Here is a 21,780-nt window from a genome sequence, read left to right as displayed (position 1 = left end):
AACAGTTAACACTAACAGTTAACAGTCACAACTAACAGTTAACACTAACAGTTAACAGTCACAACTAACAGCTAACAGTCACAACTAACAGTTAACACTAACAGTTAACAGTCACAACTAACAGTTAACACTAACAGTTAATAGTCACAACTAACAGTTAACACTAAGAGTTAACAGTCACAACTAACAGTTAACACTAAGAGTTAACAGTCACAACTAACAGTTAACAGTCACAACTAACAGTTAACACTAACAGTTAACAGTCACAACATACAGTTAACACTAACAGTTAACAGTCACAACTAACAGTTAACACTAACAGTTAACAGTCACAACTAACAGTTAACAGTCACAACTAACAGTTAACACTAACAGCTAACAGTCACAACTAACAGTTAACACTAACAGTTAACAGTCACAACTAACAGTTAACACTAACAGTTAACAGTCACAACTAACAGTTAACACTAACAGTTAACAGTCACAACTAACAGTTAACACTAACAGTTAACAGTCACAACTAACAGTTAACAGTCACAACATACAGTTAACACTAACAGTTAACAGTCACAACTAACAGTTAACACTAACAGTTAACAGTCACAACTAACAGTTAACAGTTACAATATACAGTTAACACTAACAGTTAACAGTTACAACTAACAGTTAACACTAAGAGTTAACAGTCACAACTAACAGTTAACAGTCACAACTAACAGTTAACACTAACAGTTAACAGTCACAACTAACAGTTAACACTAGCAGTTAACAGTCACCACTAATAGTTAACACTAACAGTTAACAGTCACAACTGACAGCTAACAGTCACAACTAACAGTTAACACTAACAGTTAACAGTCACAACTAACAGCTAACAGTCACAACTAACAGTTAACACTAAGAGTTAACAGTCACAACTAACAGCTAACAGTCACAACTAACATTTAACACTAACAGTTAACAGTCACAACTAACAGTTATCACTAACAGTTAACAGTCACAACTAACAGTTAACACTAACAGTTAACAGTCACAACAGTTAACACTAACAGTTAACAGTCACAACTAACAGCTAACAGTCACAACTAACAGTTAACACTAACAGTTAACAGTCACAACTAACAGTTAACACTAACAGTTAACAGTCACAACTAACAGTTAACACTAACAGTTAACAGTCACAACTAACAGTTAACACTAACAGTTAATAGTCACAACTAACAGTTAACACTAAGAGTTAACAGTCACAACTAACAGTTAACACTAAGAGTTAACAGTCACAACTAACAGTTAACAGTCACAACTAACAGTTAACACTAACAGTTAACAGTCATAACATACAGTTAACACTAACAGTTAACAGTCACAACTAACAGTTAACACTAACAGTTAACAGTCACAACTAACAGTTAACAGTCACAACTAACAGTTAACACTAACAGCTAACAGTCACAACTAACAGTTAACACTAACAGTTAACAGTCACAACTAACAGTTAACACTAACAGTTAACAGTCACAACTAACAGTTAACACTAACAGTTAACAGTCACAACTAACAGTTAACACTAACAGTTAACAGTCACAACTAACAGTTAACAGTCACAACATACAGTTAACACTAACAGTTAACAGTCACAACTAACAGTTAACACTAACAGTTAACAGTCACAACTAACAGTTAACAGTCACAATATACAGTTAACACTAACAGTTAACAGTCACAACTAACAGTTAACAGTCACAACTAACAGTTAACACTAACAGTTAACAGTCACAACTAACAGCTAACAGTCACAACTAACAGTTAACACTAACAGTTAACAGTCACAACTAACAGCTAACAGTCACAACTAACAGTTAACACTAACAGTTAACAGTCACAACTAACAGTTAACACTAACAGTTAACAGTCACAACTAACAGCTAACAGTCACAACTAACAGTTAACACTAACAGTTAACAGTCACAACTAACAGTTAACACTAACAGTTAACAGTCACAACTAACAGTTAACACTAACAGTTAACATTCACAACTAACAGTTAACACTAACAGTTAATAGTCACAACTAACAGTTAACACTAACAGTTAACAGTCACAACTAACAGTTAACACTAACAGTTAACAGTCACAACTAACAGTTAACAGTCACAACTAACAGTTAACACTAACAGCTAACAGTCACAACTAACAGTTAACACTAACAGTTAACAGTCACAACTAACAGTTAACACTAACAGTTAACAGTCACAACTAACAGTTAACACTAACAGTTAACAGTCACAACTAACAGTTAACACTAACAGTTAACAGTCACAACTAACAGTTAACAGTCACAACATACAGTTAACACTAACAGTTAACAGTCACAACTAACAGTTAACACTAACAGTTAACAGTCACAACTAACAGTTAACAGTCACAATATACAGTTAACACTAACAGTTAACAGTCACAACTAACAGTTAACAGTCACAACTAACAGTTAACACTAACAGTTAACAGTCACAACTAACAGCTAACAGTCACAACTAACAGTTAACACTAACAGTTAACAGTCACAACTAACAGCTAACAGTCACAACTAACAGTTAACACTAACCTGGAGTTTACCTGGAGAGAGTTCCGGGGGTCAACGCCCCCGCGGCCCGGTCTGAGACCAGGCCTCCTGGTGGATCAGAGCCTGATCAACCAGGCTGTTGCTGCTGGCTGCACGCAAACCAACATACGAGCCACAGCCCGGCTGATCCGGAACTGACTTTAGGTGCTTGTCCAGTGCCAGCTTGAAGACTGCCAGGGGTCTGTTGGTAATCCCCCTTATGTGTGCTGGGAGGCAGTTGAACAGTCTCGGGCCCCTGACACTTATTGTATGGTCTCTTAACGTGCTAGTGACACCCCTGCTTTTCATTGGGGGGATGGTGCATCGTCTGCCAAGTCTTTTGCTTTCGTAGTGGGTGATTTTCGTGTGCAAGTTCGGTACTAGTCCCTCTAGGATTTTCCAGGTGTATATAATCATGTATCTCTCCCTCCTGCGTTCCAGGGAATACAGGTTTAGGAACCTCAAGCGCTCCCAATAATTGAGGTGTTTTATCTCCGTTATGCGCGCCGTGAAAGTTCTCTGTACATTTTCTAGGTCGGCAATTTCACCTGCCTTGAAAGGTGCTGTTAGTGTGCAGCAATATTCCAGCCTAGATAGAACAAGTGACCTGAAGAGTGTCATCATGGGCTTGGCCTCCCTAGTTTTGAAGGTTCTCATTATCCATCCTGTCATTTTTCTAGCAGATGCGATTGATACAATGTTATGGTCCTTGAAGGTGAGATCCTCCGACATAATCACTCCCAGGTCTTTGACGTTGGTGTTTCGCTCTATTTTGTGGCCAGAATTTGTTTTGTACTCTGATGAAGATTTAATTTCCTCATGTTTACCATATCTGAGTAATTGAAATTTCTCATCGTTGAACTTCATATTGTTTTCTGCAGCCCACTGAAAGATTTGGTTGATGTCTGCCTGGAGCCTTGCAGTGTCTGCAATATCTGCCTGGAGCCTTGCAGTGTCTGCAATATCTGCCTGGAGCCTTGCAGTGTCTGCAATGGAAGACACTGTCATGCAGATTCGGGTGTCATCTGCAAAGGAAGACACGGTGCTGTGGCTGACATCCTTGTCTATGTCGGATATAAGGATGAGGAACAAGATGGGAGCGAGTACTGTGCCTTGTGGAACAGAGCTTTTCACCGTAGCTGCCTCGGACTTTACTCTGTTGACGACTACTCTCTGTGTTCTGTTAGTGAGGAAATTATAGATCCATCGACCGACTTTTCCTGTTATTCCTTTAGCACGCATTTTGTGCGCTATTACGCCATGGTCACACTTGTCGAAGGCTTTTGCAAAGTCTGTATATATTACATCTGCATTCTTTTTGTCTTCTAGTGCATTTAGGACCTTGTCGTAGTGATCCAATAGTTGAGACAGACAGGAGCGACCTGTTCTAAACCCATGTTGCCCTGGGTTGTGTAACTGATGGGTTTCTAGATGGGTGGTGATCTTGCTTCTTAGGACCCTTTCAAAGATTTTTATGATATGGGATGTTAGTGCTATTGGTCTGTAGTTCTTTGCTGTTGCTTTACTGCCCAGTTAACAGTCACAACTAACAGCTAACAGTCACAACATAGTTAACACTAACAGTTAACAGTCACAACTAACAGTTAACAGTCACAACTAACAGTTAACAGTCACAACTAACAGATAACACTAACAGTTAACAGTTAAGAGAGTCAAAGGTGAAATATCTGAAGTAATCTCTGACCTTCAGAGTGACGAGTCAGATCAACAACTGACTTTCCGAACTTTACACAACTCATACATAACCCAACTAACTCCTCAACTATCTATCTATCTATCTATATATATTATTTTTTTTTTTTTATTATCACACCGGCCGATTCCCACCAAGGCAGGGTGGCCCGAAAAAGAAAAACTTTCACCATCATTCACTCCATCACTGTCTTGCCAGAAGGGTGCTTTACACTACAGTTTTTAAACTGCAACATTAACACTCCTCCTTCAGAGTGCAGGCACTGTACTTCCCATCTCCAGGACTCAAGTCCGGCCTGCCGGTTTCCCTGAATCCCTTCATAAATGTTACTTTGCTCACACTCCAACAGCACGTCAAGTATTAAAAACCATTTGTCTCCATTCACTCCTATCAAACACGCTCACGCATGCCTGCTGGAAGTCCAAGCCCCTCGCACACAAAACCTCCTTTACCCCCTCCCTCCAACCCTTCCTAGGCCGACCCCTACCCCGCCTTCCTTCCACTACAGACTGATACACTCTTGAAGTCATTCTGTTTCGCTCCATTCTCTCTACATGTCCGAACCACCTCAACAACCCTTCCTCAGCCCTCTGGACAACAGTTTTGGTAATCCCGCACCTCCTCCTAACTTCCAAACTACGAATTCTCTGCATTATATTCACACCACACATTGCCCTCAGACATGACATCTCCACTGCCTCCAGCCTTCTCCTCGCTGCCACATTCATCACCCACGCTTCACACCCATATAAGAGCGTTGGTAAAACTATACTCTCATACATTCCCCTCTTTGCCTCCAAGGACAAAGTTCTTTGTCTCCACAGACTCCTAAGTGCACCACTCACTCTTTTTCCCTCATCAATTCTATGATTCACCTCATCTTTCATAGACCCATCCGCTGACACGTCCACTCCCAAATATCTGAATACGTTCACCTCCTCCATACTCTCTCCCTCCAATCTGATATTCAATCTTTCATCACCTATATATATATATATATGTATATATATATATATATATATATATATATATATATATATATATATATATATATGCAAAACAACCACTCTGAAAGAATAGAGAAATTCCAAGCGCTTTCGTGACTACTCACATTATCAAGGAACTATGAAAGTAAAGCATCCAAGGAAGCTATATAAGGGGTCTGGCCAGCACCTCACTATCTGATCCCACAACGGTTAAACACCTGACGCGCGCCGACCCAACTGGACAGGTCCTTCACACAACCCACCAACAAACTATTCTACCCAAGAAAATTTAAAAATTATTTGTCCAGTGTATTATTAAATTCTTCCCAAATTCTATTAATTATAAATGGATCTAATTTATATAAACCAAAGGAAATATTCATATTATTGTCAAAACTGCTTTTTATGAAACAAGATTCAATTATATTCCTGTCGACCATGGACTTGCTTGATACTACTTTCTCAACTTTTTGAAAATCAATTGGATGGTTAAAATCTCTTACATGAATAAATAGAGCATTGGAATCTTGTCCAGTTCTAATGCTATATTTATGTTGTTTTAATCTTAGTTCGAGATTTTTACCAGTTTGACCGTAATAAACTTTATCGCAAATTTTACAAGGAATCTTATAGACACTTCAGCATTTTGTGGGGAATCCTTTTCAAAAGTTTTTTTACTGTATCAAGATTTTTGAATACAACTTTAATATTAAAAGTCTTAAGAAGAGAAGGCATATCAACCAAGTTTTGATGGTAAGGGAGAACCAACATATTAATTTTAAAAATTTTCTTGGGTAGAATAGTTTGTTGGTGGGTTGTGTGAAGGACCTGTCCAGTTGGGTCGGCGCGCGTCAGATGTTTAACTGTTGTGGGATCTGATAGTGAGGTGCTGGCCAGACCCCTTATATAGCTTCCTTGGATGCTTCTCTTTCATAGTTCCTTGATAATGTGAGTAGTCACGAAAGCGCTTGGAATTTCTCTATTCTTTCAGAGTGGTTGTTTTGTATATTCTGAAATCACCTGTTTACTGTGATCTTATTGCATATATATATATATATATATATATATATATATATATATATATATATATATATATATATATATATATATATATATATATATATATATATATTTATATATAACAAACGACACAAGATGGAAACCAATCACGGGGGAAGTTGGGTGATAACTATAGGCCTTTCGTGTTGCAATCAACACATCAGGAGCTTGCAAAGTTGCGGAAAATGGTAGACAGTGTTTGTGAGTGCTAGAAGTATGGTAGACAGTGTTTGTGAAGACTAGAAGTATGGTAGACAGTGTTTGTGAGTGCTAGAAGTATGGTAGACAGTGTTTGTGAGTGCTAGAAGTATGGTAGACAGTGTTTGTGAAGGCTAGAAGTATGGTAGACAGTGTTTGTGAGTTCTAGAAGTATGGTAGACAGTGTTTGTGAGTGCTAGAAGTATGGTAGACAGTGCTTGTGACGGCTAGAAGTATGGTGGACAGTGTTTGTGAAGGCTAGAAGTATGGTAGACAGTGTTTGTGAGTTCTAGAAGTATGGTAGACAGTGTTTGTGAGTGCTAGAAGTATGGTAGACAGTGTTTGTGACGGCTAGAAGTATGGTGGACAGTGTTTGTGAAGGCTAGAAGTATGGTAGACAGTGTTTGTGAAGGCTAGAAGTATGGTAGACAGTGTTTGTGAAGGTTAGAAGTATGGTAGACAGTGTTTGTGAGTGCTAGAAGTATGGTAGACAGTGTTTGTGAAGGCTAGAAGTATGGTAGACAGTGTTTGTGAGTGCTAGAAGTATGATAGACAGTGTTTGTGAGCTCTAGAAGTATGGTAGACAGTGTTTGTGAAGGCTAGAAGTATGGTAGACAGTGTTTGTGAAGGCTAGCAGTATGGTAGACAGTGTTTGTGAGTGCTAGAAGTATGGTAGACAGTGTTTGTGAAGGCTAGAAGTATGGTAGACAGTGTTTGTGAAGGCTAAAAGTATGGTAGACAGTGTTTGTGAAGGCTAGAAGTATGGTAGACAGTGTTTGTGAGTGCTAGAAGTATGGTAGACAGTGTTTGTGAAGGTTAGAAGTATGGTAGACAGAGTTTGTGAAGGCTAGAAGTATGGTAGACAGTGTTTGTGAAGGGTAGAAGTATGGTAGACAGAGTTTGTGAAGGCTAGAAGTATGGTAGACAGTGTTTGTGAGTTCTAGAAGTATGGTAGACAGTGTTTGTGAGTTCTAGAAGTATGGTAGACAGTGTTTGTGAGTTCTAGAAGTATGGTAGACAGTGTTTGTGAAGGCTAGAAGTATGGTAGACAGTGTTTGTGAGTGCTAGAAGTATGGTAGACAGAGTTTGTGAAGGCTAGAAGTATGGTAGACAGTGTTTGTGAGTGCTAGAAGTATGGTAGACAGTGTTTGTGAGTGCTAGAAGTATGGTAGACAGTGTTTGTGAGTTCTAGAAGTATGGTAGACAGTGTTTGTGAGTGCTAGAAGTATGGTAGACAGTGTTTGTGAGTGCTAGAAGTATGGTAGACAGTGTTTGTGAGTGCTAGAAGTATGGTAGACAGTGTTTGTGAGTTCTAGAAGTATGGTAGACAGTGTTTGTGAGTGCTAGAAGTATGGTAGACAGAGTTTGTGAAGGCTAGAAGTATGGTAGACAGTGTTTGTGAGTGCTAGAAGTATGGTAGACAGTGTTTGTGAGTGCTAGAAGTATGGTAGACAGTGTTTGTGAGTGCTAGAAGTATGGTAGACAGTGTTTGTGAGTTCTAGAAGTATGGTAGACAGTGTTTGTGAGTGCTAGAAGTATGGTAGACAGAGTTTGTGAAGGCTAGAAGTATGGTAGACAGTGTTTGTGAGTGCTAGAAGTATGGTAGACAGTGTTTGTGAGTGCTAGAAGTATGGTAGACAGTGTTTGTGAGTTCTAGAAGTATGGTAGACAGTGTTTGTGAGTGCTAGAAGTATGGTAGACAGTGTTTGTGAGTTCTAGAAGTATGGTAGACAGTGTTTGTGAGTGCTAGAAGTATAGTAGACAGTGTTTGTGAGTGCTAGAAGTATGGTAGACAGTGTTTGTGAGTGCTAGAAGTATGGTAGACAGTGTTTGTGAGTTCTAGAAGTATGGTAGACAGTGTTTGTGAGTGATAGAAGTATGGTAGACAGTGTTTGTGAGTTCTAGAAGTATGGTAGACAGTGTTTGTGAGTTCTAGAAGTATGGTAGACAGTGTTTGTGAGTGCTAGAAGTATGGTAGACAGTGTTTGTGAGTTCTAGAAGTATGGTAGACAGTGTTTGTGAGTTCTAGAAGTATGGTAGACAGTGTTTGTGAGTTCTAGAAGTATGGTAGACAGTGTTTGTGAGTTCTAGAAGTATGGTAGACAGTGTTTGTGAGTTCTAGAAGTATGGTAGACAGTGTTTGTGAGTTCTAGAAGTATGGTAGACAGTGTTTGTGAAGGCTAGAAGTATGGTAGACAGTGTTTGTGAGTTCTAGAAGTATGGTAGACAGTGTTTGTGAGTTCTAGAAGTATGGTAGACAGTGTTTGTGAGTTCTAGAAGTATGGTAGACAGTGTTTGTGAGTGCTAGAAGTATGGTAGACAGCAACACTGGTGTCAGCAACACTGGTGTCAGCAACACTGGTGTCAACAACACTGGTGTCAACAACACTGGTGTCAACAACACTGGTGTCAACAACACTGTTGTCAACACTGGTGTCAACAACACTGGTGTCAACAACACTGTTGTCAACACTGGTGTCAACACTGGTGTCAACAACACTGGTGTCAACAACACTGGTGTCAACAACACTGGTGTCAGCAACACTGGTGTCAACAACACTGGTGTCAACAACACTGGTGTCAGCAACACTGGTGTCAACAACACTGGTGTCAACAACACTGGTGTCAACAACACTGTTGTCAACACTGGTGTCAACAACACTGGTGTCAACAACACTGGTGTCAACAACACTGGTGTCAGCAACACTGGTGTCAACAACACTGGTGTCAACAACACTGGTGTCAACAACACTGGTGTCAACAACACTGGTGTCAACAACACTGTTGTCAACACTGGTGTCAACAACACTGGTGTCAACAACACTGGTGTCAACAACACTGGTGTCAGCAACACTGGTGTCAGCAACACTGATGTCAACAACACTGGTGTCAGCAACACTGGTGCCAACAACACTGGTGTCAACAACACTGGTGTCAACAACACTGGTGTCAACAACACTGGTGTCAACAACACTGGTGTCAGCAACACTGGTGCCAACAACACTGGTGTCAACAACACTGTTGTCAACACTGGTGTCAACAACACTGGTGTCAGCAACACTGGTGCCAACAACACTGGTGTCAACAACACTGGTGTCAACAACACTGGTGTCAACAACACTGGTGTCAGCAACACTGGTGTCAACAACACTGGTGTCAGCAACACTGGTGCCAACAACACTGGTGTCAACAACACTGGTGTCAACAACACTGGTGTCAACAACACTGGTGTCAGCAACACTGGTGTCAACAACACTGGTGTCAACAACACTGGTGTCAACAACACTGGTGTCAACAACACTGGTGTCAGCAACACTGGTGTCAGCAACACTGGTGTCAACAACACTGGTGTCAACAACACTGGTGTCAACAACACTGGTGTCAACAACACTGGTGTCAACAACACTGGTGTCAACAACACTAGTGTCAACAACACTGGTGTCAACAACACTGGTGTCAACAACACTGGTGTCAACAACACTGGTGCCAACACTGGTGTCAACAACACTGGTGTCAGCAACACTGGTGTCAACAACACTGGTGTCAACAACACTGGTGTCAACAACACTGGTGTCAACAACACTGGTGTCAGCAACACTGGTGTCAGCAACACTGGTGTCAACAACACTGGTGTCAACAACACTGGTGTCAACAACACTGGTGTCAACAACACTGGTGCCAACACTGGTGTCAACAACACTGGTGTCAACAACACTGGTGCCAACACTGGTGTCAACAACACTGGTGTCAGCAACACTGGTGTCAACAACACTAGTGTCAACAACACTGGTGTCAACAACACTGGTGTCAACAACACTGGTGTCAACAACACTGGTGTCAGCAACACTGGTGTCAACAACACTGGTGTCAACAACACTGGTGTCAGCAACACTGGTGTCAACAACACTGGTGTCAACAACACTGGTGTCAACAACACTGGTGTCAGCAACACTGGTGTCAACAACACTGGTGTCAACAACACTGGTGTCAACAACACTGGTGTCAACAACACTGGTGTCAGCAACACTGGTGTCAACAACACTGGTGTCAACAACACTGGTGTCAGCAACACTGGTGTCAACAACACTGGTGCCAACAACACTAGTGTCAACAACACTGGTGTCAACAACACTGGTGTCAACAACACTAGTGTCAACAACACTGGTGTCAACAACACTGGTGTCAACAACACTAGTGTCAACAACACTGGTGTCAGCAACACTGGTGTCAGCAACACTGGTGTCAGCAACACTGGTGTCAACAACACTAGTGTCAACAACACTGGTGTCAGCAACACTGGTGTCAGCAACACTGGTGTCAGCAACACTGGTGTCAACAACACTGGTGTCAACAACACTGGTGTCAACAACACTAGTGTCAACAACACTGGTGTCAGCAACACTGGTGTCAACAACACTAGTGTCAACAACACTAGTGTCAACAACACTGGTGTCAACAACACTGGTGTCAACAACACTGGTGTCAGCAACACTGGTGTCAACAACACTGGTGCCAACAACACTGGTGTCAACAACACTAGTGTCAACAACACTAGTGTCAACAACACTGGTGCCAACACTGGTGTCAACAACACTGGTGCCAACAACACTGGTGTCAACAACACTGGTGTCAACAACACTGGTGTCAACAACACTGGTGCCAACAACACTGGTGTCAACAACACTAGTGTCAACAACACTAGTGTCAACAACACTGGTGTCAACAACACTGGTGCCAACAACACTGGTGTCAACAACACTAGTGTCAACAACACTAGTGTCAACAACACTGGTGCCAACACTGGTGTCAACAACATTGGTGTCAACAACACTGGTGCCAACAACACTGGTGTCAACAACACTGGTGTCAACAACACTGGTGTCAACAACACTAGTGTCAACAACACTGGTGTCAACAACACTGGTGTCAACAACACTGGTGCCAACAACACTGGTGTCAACAACACTGGTGTCAACAACACTGGTGTCAACAACACTGGTGCCAACAACACTGGTGTCAACAACACTGGTGTCAACAACACTGGTGTCAACAACACTAGTGTCAACAACACTGGTGTCAACAACACTAGTGTCAACAACACTGGTGCCAACAACACTGGTGTCAACAACACTGGTGTCAACAACACTGGTGTCAACAACACTAGTGTCAACAACACTGGTGTCAACAACACTAGTGTCAACAACACTGGTGCCAACAACACTGGTGTCAACAACACTGGTGCCAACAACACTGGTGTCAACAACACTGGTGTCAACAACACTAGTGTCAACAACACTGGTGTCAACAACACTGGTGCCAACAACACTGGTGTCAACAACACTAGTGTCAACAACACTAGTGTCAACAACACTGGTGTCAACAACACTAGTGTCAACAACACTGGTGCCAACAACACTGGTGTCAACAACACTGGTGTCAACAACACTGGTGTCAACAACACTGGTGTCAACTAGTGTCAACAACACTGGTGTCAACAACACTAGTGTCAACAACACTGGTGCCAACAACACTGGTGTCAACAACACTGGTGTCAACAACACTAGTGTCAACAACACTGGTGTCAACAACACTAGTGTCAACAACACTGGTGCCAACAACACTGGTGTCAACAACACTGGTGTCAACAACACTGGTGTCAACAACACTGGTGTCAACAACACTGGTGTCAACAACACTGGTGTCAACAACACTGGTGTCAACAACACAGGTGTCAACAACACAGGTGTCAACAACACTGGTGCCAACAACACTGGTGTCAACAACACTGGTGCCAACAACACTGGTGTCAACAACACTGGTCTCACAACTATATAACAAAGGTCAATAATATTCCCAGAGTCTCGAACTCACAAATGTCTCACCATCCTCTTAAAAAATATTACAAGATCATTGAACAAGAGTAATTAGCGATTTATTCCACAAAACTGGTAGTTTGTAACGAGGGTAATTACCCCTTGTAATTGTAGTAATTACTCTGTACTAACTGTGAGTTAGTAATTTGTGTGGACTAGTGTACGTGTTTGTGGGCTAGTGTACGTGTTTGTGGACTAGTGTATGTGTTTGTGGGCTAGTGTACGTGTTTGTGGACTAGTGGACGTGTTTGTGGGCTAGTGTACGTGTTTGTGGGCTAGTGGACGTGTTTGTGGACTAGTGTACGTGTTTGTGGACTAGTGTATGTGTTTGTGGGCTAGTGTACGTGTTTGTGGACTAGTGGACGTGTTTGTGGGCTAGTGTACGTATTTGTATGCTAGTGGACGTGTTTGTGGACTAGTGTACGTGTTTGTGGACTAGTGTACGTGTTTGTGCGCTAGTGTACGTGTTTGTGGACTAGTGGACGTGTTTGTGGACTAGTGTACGTGTTTGTGGACTAGTGTACGTGTTTGTGGACTAGTGGACGTGTTTGTGGACTAGTGTACGTGTTTGTGGACTAGTGGACGTGTTTGTGGGCTAGTGTACGTGTTTGTCGACTAGTGTACGTGTTTGTGGGCTAGTGGACGTGTTTGTGGGCTAGTGGACGTGTTTGTGGGCTAGTGGACGTGTTTGTGTACTAGTGTACGTGTTTGTATACTAGTGTATGTGTTTGTGGGCTAGTGTACGTGTTTGTGGACTAGTGGACGTGTTTGTGAACTAGTGTACGTGTTTGTGGACTAGTGTATGTGCTTGTGGGCTAGTGTACGTGTTTGTGGACTAGTGGACGTGTTTGTGGGCTAGTGTACGTGTTTGTGGGCAAGTGTACGTGTTTGTGTACTAGTGTACGTGTTTGTGTACTAGTGTACGTGTTTTTGGACTAGTGTACGTGTTTGTGGGCTAGTGTACGTGTTTGTGTACTAGTGTACGTGTTTGTGTACTAGTGGACGTGTTTGTGGACTAGTGTATGTGTTTGTGGGCTAGTGTACGTGTTTATGGACTAGTGGACGTGTTTGTGGGCTAGTGTACGCGTTTGTGGACTAGTGGACGTGTTTGTGGACTAGTGTACGTGTTTGTCGACTAGTGTACGTGTTTGTGGACTAGTGGACGTGTTTGTGGACTAGTGGACGTGTTTGTGGACTAGTGGACGTGTTTGTGGACTAGTGGACGTGTTTGTGGACTAGTGGACGTGTTTGTGGACTAGTGGACGTGTTTGTGGACTAGTGTACGTGTTTGTGGACTAGTGGACGTGTTTGTGGACTAGTGTACGTGTTTGTGGACTAGTGTACGTGTTTGTGGACTAGTGTACGTGTTTGTGGACTAGTGGACGTGTTTGTGGGCTAGTGGACGTGTTTGTGGGCTAGTGTACGTGTTTGTGGACTAGTGTACGTGTTTGTGGGCTAGTGTACGTGTTTGTGGGCTAGTGTACGTGTTTGTGGACTAGTGGACGTGTTTGTGGACTAGTGTACGTGTTTGTGGGCTAGTGTACGTGTTTGTGGGCTAGTGTACGTGTTTCTGGACTAGTGTACGTGTTTGTAGGCTAGTGGACGTGTTTGTGGACTAGTGTACGTGTTTGTGTACTAGTGTACGTGTTTGTGGACTAGTGTATGTGTTTGTGGGCTAGTGGACGTGTTTGTGGACTAGTGTACGTGTTTGTGGGCTAGTGGACTTGTTTGTGGACTAGTGGACGTGTTTGTGGACTAGTGTACGTGTTTGTAGACTAGTGTACGTGTTTGTGGACTAGTGTACGTGTTTGTGGATTCGTGGACGTGTTTGTGGACTAGTGTACGTGTTTGTGGACTAGTGGACTTGTTTGTGGGCTAGTGGACGTGTTTGTGGGCTAGTGGACGTGTTTGTGGGCTAGTGTACGTGTTTGTGGACTAGTGGACGTGTTTGTGGGCTAGTGTACGTGTTTGTGGACTAGTGGACGTGTTTGTGTACTAGTGGACGTGTTTGTGGACTAGTGTACGTGTTTGTGGGCTAGTGGACGTGTTTGTGGACTAGTGTACGTGTTTGTGAACTAGTGGACGAGTTTGTGGACTAGTGTACGTGTTTGTGGACTAGTGTACGTGTTTGTGGACTAGAGTACGTGCTTTGTGGACTAGTGGACGTGTTTGTGGGCTAGTGGACGTGTTTGTGGACTAGTGTACGTGTTTGTGGACTAGTGTACGTGATTGTGGACTAGTGTACGTGTTTGTGGACTAGTGTACGTGTTTGTGGACTAGTGTACGTGTTTGTGGACTAGTATACGTGTTTGTGGACTAGTGGACGTGTTTGTGGACTAGTGGACCTGTTTGTGGACTAGTGTACGTGTTTGTGGACTAGTGTACGTGTTTGTGGACTAGTGTGCGTGTTTGTGGACTAGTGTACGTATTTGTGGACTAGTGTACGTGTTTGTGGACTAGTGTGCGTGTTTGTGGACTAGTGTACGTATTTGTGGACTAGTGTACGTGTTTGTGGACTAGTGTACGTGTTTGTGGACTAGTGTACGTTTTTGTGGACTAGTGTACGTGTCTGTGGACTAGTGTACGTGTCTGTGGACTAGTGTACTTGTCTGTGGACTAGTGTACGTGTTTGTGGACTAGTAGACGTGTTTGTGGACTAGTGTACGTGTTTGTGGACTAGTGTACGTGTTTGTGGACTAGTGTACGTGTTTGTGGACTAGTGTAAGATAAGATAAGATAAGATTTCGTTCGGATTTTTAACCCCGGAGGGTTAGCCACCCAGGATAACCCAAGAAAGTCAGTGCGTCATCGAGGACTGTCTAACTTATTTCCATTGTGGTCCTTAATCTTGTCCCCCAGGATGCGACCCACACCAGTCCACTAACACCCAGGTACCTATTTGCTGCTAGGTGAACAGGACAACAGGTGTAAGGAAACGTGTCGAAATGTTTCCACCCGCCGGGAATCGAACCCGGGCCCTCCGTGTGTGAAGCGGGAGCTTTAGCCACCAGGCCACCGGGCCTGTTTGTGGACTAGTGTGCGTGTTTGTGGAATAGTGTACGTGTTTGTGGACTAGTGTACGTGTCTGTGGACTAGTGTACGTGTTTGTGGACTAGTGTACGTGTTTGTGGACTAGTGTGCGTGTCTGTGGACTAGTGTACGTGTCTTTGGACTAGTGTACGTGTCTGTGGACTAGTGTACGTGTCTGTGGACTAGTGTACGTGTCTGTGTTGTTTTAACTCGTCTAAGATAGCCTAGTATAGGTCAGCCTAAGATAAGTTAGGTTACGTTAAAATAGCGAAGGGACTGACCCCCCTCAAATCTACACCTACACGAGGGACTGATTCCATCGCGTTTACATCTCTACTGCTTCTGCTGACTCTGTATTCGACTGATGATGCTTAACGTGTAGGCGAAAGGTTTCTGGATACAGATATCTAAATGTTGAATATAATTATTAATACAGTGGAACCCCGCTTAACGATCACCTCCAAATGCGACCAATTATGTAAGTGTATTTATGTAAGTGCGTTTGTACGTGTATGTTTGGGGGTCTGAAATGGACTAATCTACTTCACAATATTCCTTATGGGAACAAATTCGGTCAGTACTGGCACCTGAACATACTACTGGAGTGAAAAAATATCGTTAACCGGGGGTCCACTGTATTCCTTATGGGAACAAATTCGGTCAGTACTGGCACCTGAACATACTTCTGGAGTGAAAAAATATCGTTAACCGGGGGTCCACTTAATATTTCTAGTGCCACTCTTCTGCTAGCATCTTTCTAGATGATCTAGATTTAGTGACATTCACTTTCTATTGATATTCTCCGCTTATATCAACTTTCCCCTACAGCCACAACATCTAGTTAATACGACATTAATACAACACTTATACAATATTAATACAACATTAACATACGCTACTTTCTAGATTTGATAATTTATAGAGGTGTTACTAGCTCCTAGCTGCCAGAATTTGATAATTTAGAGGTGTTACTAGCTCCTAGTTGCCAGAATTTGATAATTTACAGAGGTGTTACTAGCCCCTAGCTGCCAGAATTTAATAATTTAGAGGCGTTGCTAGCTCCTAGTTGCCAGAATTTGATAATTTACAGAGGTGTTACTAGCTCCTTTGCTGCCAGAATTTGATAATTTACAGAGGTGTTACTAGCCCCTAGCTGCCAGAATTTGATAACTTACAGAGGTGTTACTAGCTCCTAGCTGCCAGAATTTGATAATTTACAGAGGTGTTACTAGCTCGTAGTTGCCAGAATTTGATAACTTACAGAGGTGTTACTAGCTCCTAGCTGCCAGAATTTGATAACTTACAGAGGTGTTACTAGCTCCTAGCTGCCAGAATTTGATAACTTACAGAGGTGTTACTATCTCCTAGCTGCCAGAATTTGATAACTTACAGAGGTGTTACTAGCTCCTAGCTGCCAGAATTTGATAATTTACAGAGGTGTTACTAGCTCCTAGTTGCCAGAATTTGATAATTTACAGAAGTGTTACTAGCTCCTAGCTGCCAGAATTTGATAATTTACAGAGGTGTTACTAGCTCCTAGCTGCCAGAATTTGATAATTTACAGAGGTGTTACTAGCTCCTAGTTGCCAGAATTTGATAATTTACAGAGGTGTTACTAGCTCCTAGCTGCCAGAATTTGATAATTTACAGAGGTGTTACTAGCTCCTAGCTGCCAGAATTTGATAATTTACAGAGGTGTTACTAGCTCCTAGCTGCCAGAATTTAATAATTTACAGAGGTGTTACTAGCTCCTAGCTGCCAGAATTTGATAATTTACAGAGGTGTTACTAGCTCCTAGCTGCCAGAATTTGATAATTTACAGAGGTGTTACTAGCTCCTAGCTGCCAGAATTTAATAATTTAGAGGTGTTACTAGCTCCTAGCTGCCAGAATTTGATAATTTACAGAGGTGTTACTAGCCCCTAGCTGCCAGAATTTGATAATTTACAGAGGTGTTACTAGCCCCTAGCTGCCAGAATTTGATAATTTACAGAGGCATTACTAGCCCCTAGCTGCCAGAATTTGATAATTTACAGAGGTGTTACTAGCTCCTAGCTGCCAGAATTTAATAATTTACAGAGGTGTTACTAGTTCCTAGCTGCCAGAATTTGATAATTTACAGAGGTGTTACTAGCTCCTAGCTGCCAGAATTTGATAATTTACAGAGTGTTACTAGCCCCTTGCTGCCAGAATTTGATAATTTACAGAGGTGTTACTAGCCCCTAGCTGCCAGAATTTAATAATTTACAGAGGTGTTACTAGCCCCTAGCTGCCAGAATTTGATAATTTACAGAGGCGTTACTAGCCCCTAGCTGCCAGAATTTAATAATTTACAGAGGCGTTACTAGCCCCTTGCTGCCAGAATTTGATAATTTACAGAGGCGTTACTAGCCCCTTTGCTGCCAGAATTTAATAATTTACAGAGGCGTTACTAGCCCCTAGCTGCCAGAATTTGGTAATTTACAGAGGTGTTACTAGCCCCTTTGCTGCCAGAATTTGATAATTTACAGAGGTGTTACTAGCCCCTTTGCTGCCAGAATTTGATAATTTACAGAGGCGTTACTAGCCCCTTTGCTGCCAGAATTTGATAATTTACAGAGGCGTTACTAGCCCCTTTGCTGCCAGAATTTAATAATTTACAGAGGCGTTACTAGCCCCTAGCTGCCAGAATTTAATAATTTACAGAGGCGCTACTAGCCCCTTGCTGCCAGAATTTAATAATTTACAGAGGCGTTACTAGCCCCTTTGCTGCCAGAATTTAATAATTTACAGAGGCGTTACTAGCCCCTTGCTGCCAGAATTTAATAATTTACAGAGGTGTTACTAGCCCCTTTGCTGCCAGAATTTAATAATTTAGAGGCGTTACTAGCCCCTTGCTGCCAGAATTTAATAATTTACAGAGGTGTTACTAGCCCCTTTGGTGCCAGAATTTAATAATTTACAGAGACGTTACTAGCCCCTTGCTGCCAGAATTTAATAATTTACAGAGGTGTTACTAGCCCCTTTGCTGCCATAATTTAATAATTTACAGAGGTGTTACTAGCCCCTTTGCCAGCAGAATTTAATAATTTACAGAGGTGTTACTAGCCCCTTTGCTGCCAGAATTTAATAATTTACAGAGACGTTACTAGCCCCTTTGCTGCCAGAATTTGATAATTTACAGAGGCGTTACTAGCCCCTTTGCTGCCAGAATTTAATAATTTACAGAGGCGTTACTAGCCCTTAGCTGCCAGAATTTAATAATTTACAGAGTCGTTACTAGCCCCTTTGCTGCCAGAATTAAATAATTTACAGAGGCGTTACTAGCTCCTTTGCTGCCAGAATTTAATAATTTACAGAGGCGTTACTAGCCCCTTTCCTGCCAGAATTTGATAATTTACAGAGGCGTTATTAGCTCTTAGCTGCCAGAATTTAATAATTTACAGAGGCGTTACTAGCCCCTTTGCTGCCAGAATTTGATAATTTACAGAGGCGTTACTAGCCCCTTTGCTGCCAGAATTTGATAATTTACAGAGACGTTACTAGCCCCTTGCTGCCGGAATTTGATAATTTAGAGGCGTTACTAGCCCCTTTGCTGCCAGAATTTGATAATTTACAGAGGCGTTACTAGCCCCTTTGCTGCCAGAATTTAATAATTTAGAGGCGTTACTAGCCCCTTGCTGCCAGAATTTGATAATTTACAGAGGCGTTACTAGCCCCTTTGCTGCCAGAATTTAATAATTTAGAGGCGTTACTAGCTCCTAGCTGCCAGAATTTGATAATTTAGAGGCGTTACTAGCCCCTTGCTGCCAGAATTTGATAATTTAGAGGCGTTACTAGCCCCTTGCTGCCAGAATTTAATAATTTACAGAGGCGTTACTAGCCCCTAGCTGCCAGAATTTGATAATTTACAGAGGCGTTACTAGGCCCTAGCTGCTAGAATTTGATAATTTAGAGGCGTTACTAGCCCCTAGTTGCCAGAATTTGATAATTTACAGAGGCATTACTAGCCCCTTAGTGCCAGAATTTGATAATTTACAGAGGCGTTACTAGCCCCTAGCTGCCAGAATTTAATAATTTACAGAGGCGTTACTAGCACCTTGCTGCCAGAATTTAATAATTTACAGAGGTGTTACTAGCCCCTTGCTGCCAGAATTTGATAATTTACAGAGGCGTTACTAGCTCCTTTGCTGCCAGAATTTAATAATTTACAGAGGCGTTACTAGCCCCTTTGCTGCCAGAATTTAATAATTTACAGAGGCGTTACTAGCCCCTTGCTGCTAGAATTTAATAATTTACAGAGGCGTTACTAGCCCCTTGCTGCTAGAATTTAATAATTTACAGAGGCGTTACTAGCCCCTAGCTGCCACAATTTTTACTGGCCTCCTACGACACGCATGTCTTACAGGGAAAGGGTTCTAACCCGCTTTAAAAATAAATAACTATAAATTGGTGATGTCAACAGTAAGGTAGAAAGGTATCCCAGGAGTTCTTGGGATACCTATCTTCCTTCAGTCCACGTATGATATACCTGTGGTAACTAACACCCAGGTACCTACTTACTGCTAGGTTGTGTCGACTTTATCTACTCGTGTGAGAGAGCAAGTAGATAGTAGATACACAATATTGTCTGTATGTTATTCAGTATATATATATATATATATATATATATATATATATATATATATATATATATATATATATATATATATATATATATATATATATATATATATAAATCAGTTATAAACATTGTAATATTTATATAATTAATAATATTTATTGATAATAATAAAATATTAAATATTTCTGGACAATTATTTAACATTATAAAAAAAATAACCCAGACGGCCGATATAATTTCACTTTCTGTTTGGAATAATGACTTTTTAGACTTTAAATTTAGATTACCTAGGCCTACTGTTTGGGAGGAAGGTTGAATAGGCCTAAAACACCCATTAGAACCAGGGGAAAATGTTAATGGGTGGGTAAAACAATGGTAAATAATGGAAAAAGGAGTTTGCATTGCGAAATTGAGTGGGTTACCTTGAGCCAGAGCGACGTATGCTGTCATATATACCAGTATACCAAGTCTCTGAGGGATATCCATTATTCCCAGTCAACACTGTATATACCCGTCAGTCTGTTATACCCATCCACAGGATATTCCACTACATATATACACTCGAAAAGCACTTATTGAGGGGGCCGTGTGGCTGTCTCAGGAGGCTGCGACACACATCCTCCCCCGTCAACCTCTACATCAACACTGACACCTGGATGGTGGGCAACCCTCTGGGTGAGTTCCTGTTGCCTGCTGGGTTTTATGGCAAAAATTTAATTTTCTCGTCATTCACGGCCTAAATATTTTATCTGGCATATGCCACAGGTTGTTAGGTGATTCTTGATGGTGTGTATCGTGAAGAATTCTCAAAATTGTGACACCTGGATGGTGGGCAACCCTCTGGGTGAGTTCCTGTTGCCTACTTGGTTTTATGGCAAAAATTAAATTTTCTCGTCATTCACGGCCTAAATATTTTATCTGGCATATGCCACAGGTTGTTAGGTGATTCTTGATGGTGTGTATCGTGAAGAATTCTCAAAATTGTGACACCTGGATGGTGGGCAACCCTCTGGGTGAGTTCCTGTTGCCTGCTGGGTTTTATGACAAAAATTTAATTTTCTCGTCATTCACGGCCTAAATATTTTATCTGGCACATGCCACAGGTTGTTAGGTGATTCTTGATGGTGTGTATCGTGAAGAATTCTCAAAATTGTGACACCTGGATGGTGGGCAACCCTCTGGGTGAGTTCCTGTTGCCTACTGGGTTTTTTTGACAAAAATTTAATTTTCTCGTCATTCACGGCCTAAATATTTTATCTGGCATGTGTCACAGCCTCTTACATGGTTCCTGAAGCCACATATATATTAAAAAAACTGTAAATACTAAAAAGACTAGTATACCTGGCATACTTCTAGGTGGCTCCCTGATGCCTACTCTTTCTGATCGCAAATAATTTATTTTCTCGTTATTCATGGCCTAAATATTTTATCTGGCATATGCCAGAACCTTTTACATAATGCCTGATGCCATATATCTTAAAAAAACTCTCAAAATAATAAGCAGAGGACAGTAGGCAGCTCACAAGACAGGTTCCTCACAGCCTACACTCGCTGTAAACACAAAGGAAATTTCGATTTTCTCAATATTCACAGCCTAAATATTTTATTTAACATATGCAAGAACATCTTATGTGATCCCTGATGCCATATATATTACAAAAAAAATTGTAAATACTGAGTAGAAAATATCTGTCACCCCAGAAGACGGGTTCCACAC

General features: G+C 41.6%; 1 protein-coding gene across 2 annotated transcripts in view; it reads right to left on the bottom strand.

Annotated features, from left to right (window-relative positions):
• The window catches only part of fw (CUB and Sushi multiple domains furrowed), a 157,984-nt gene extending 137,289 nt beyond the window's left edge, over positions 1–20,695 (bottom strand). For both annotated transcript variants that reach the window (XM_070105390.1, XM_070105391.1), the window contains exon 1: positions 20,486–20,695. In XM_070105390.1, coding sequence (XP_069961491.1) covers positions 20,486–20,549 — 64 coding nt within the window. In that variant the 5' untranslated portion in view covers positions 20,550–20,695. The remainder of the gene's footprint in view (positions 1–20,485) is intronic.
• Between the last annotated feature and the right edge of the window lie 1,085 nt (positions 20,696–21,780).

Source organism: Cherax quadricarinatus, chromosome 98, assembly GCF_038502225.1.
Source record: "Cherax quadricarinatus isolate ZL_2023a chromosome 98, ASM3850222v1, whole genome shotgun sequence".
NCBI lineage: Eukaryota > Metazoa > Arthropoda > Malacostraca > Decapoda > Parastacidae > Cherax > Cherax quadricarinatus.
Note: the sequence above shows the minus strand (reverse complement) of the source record. Positions and strands in the feature narration are given on the sequence as shown.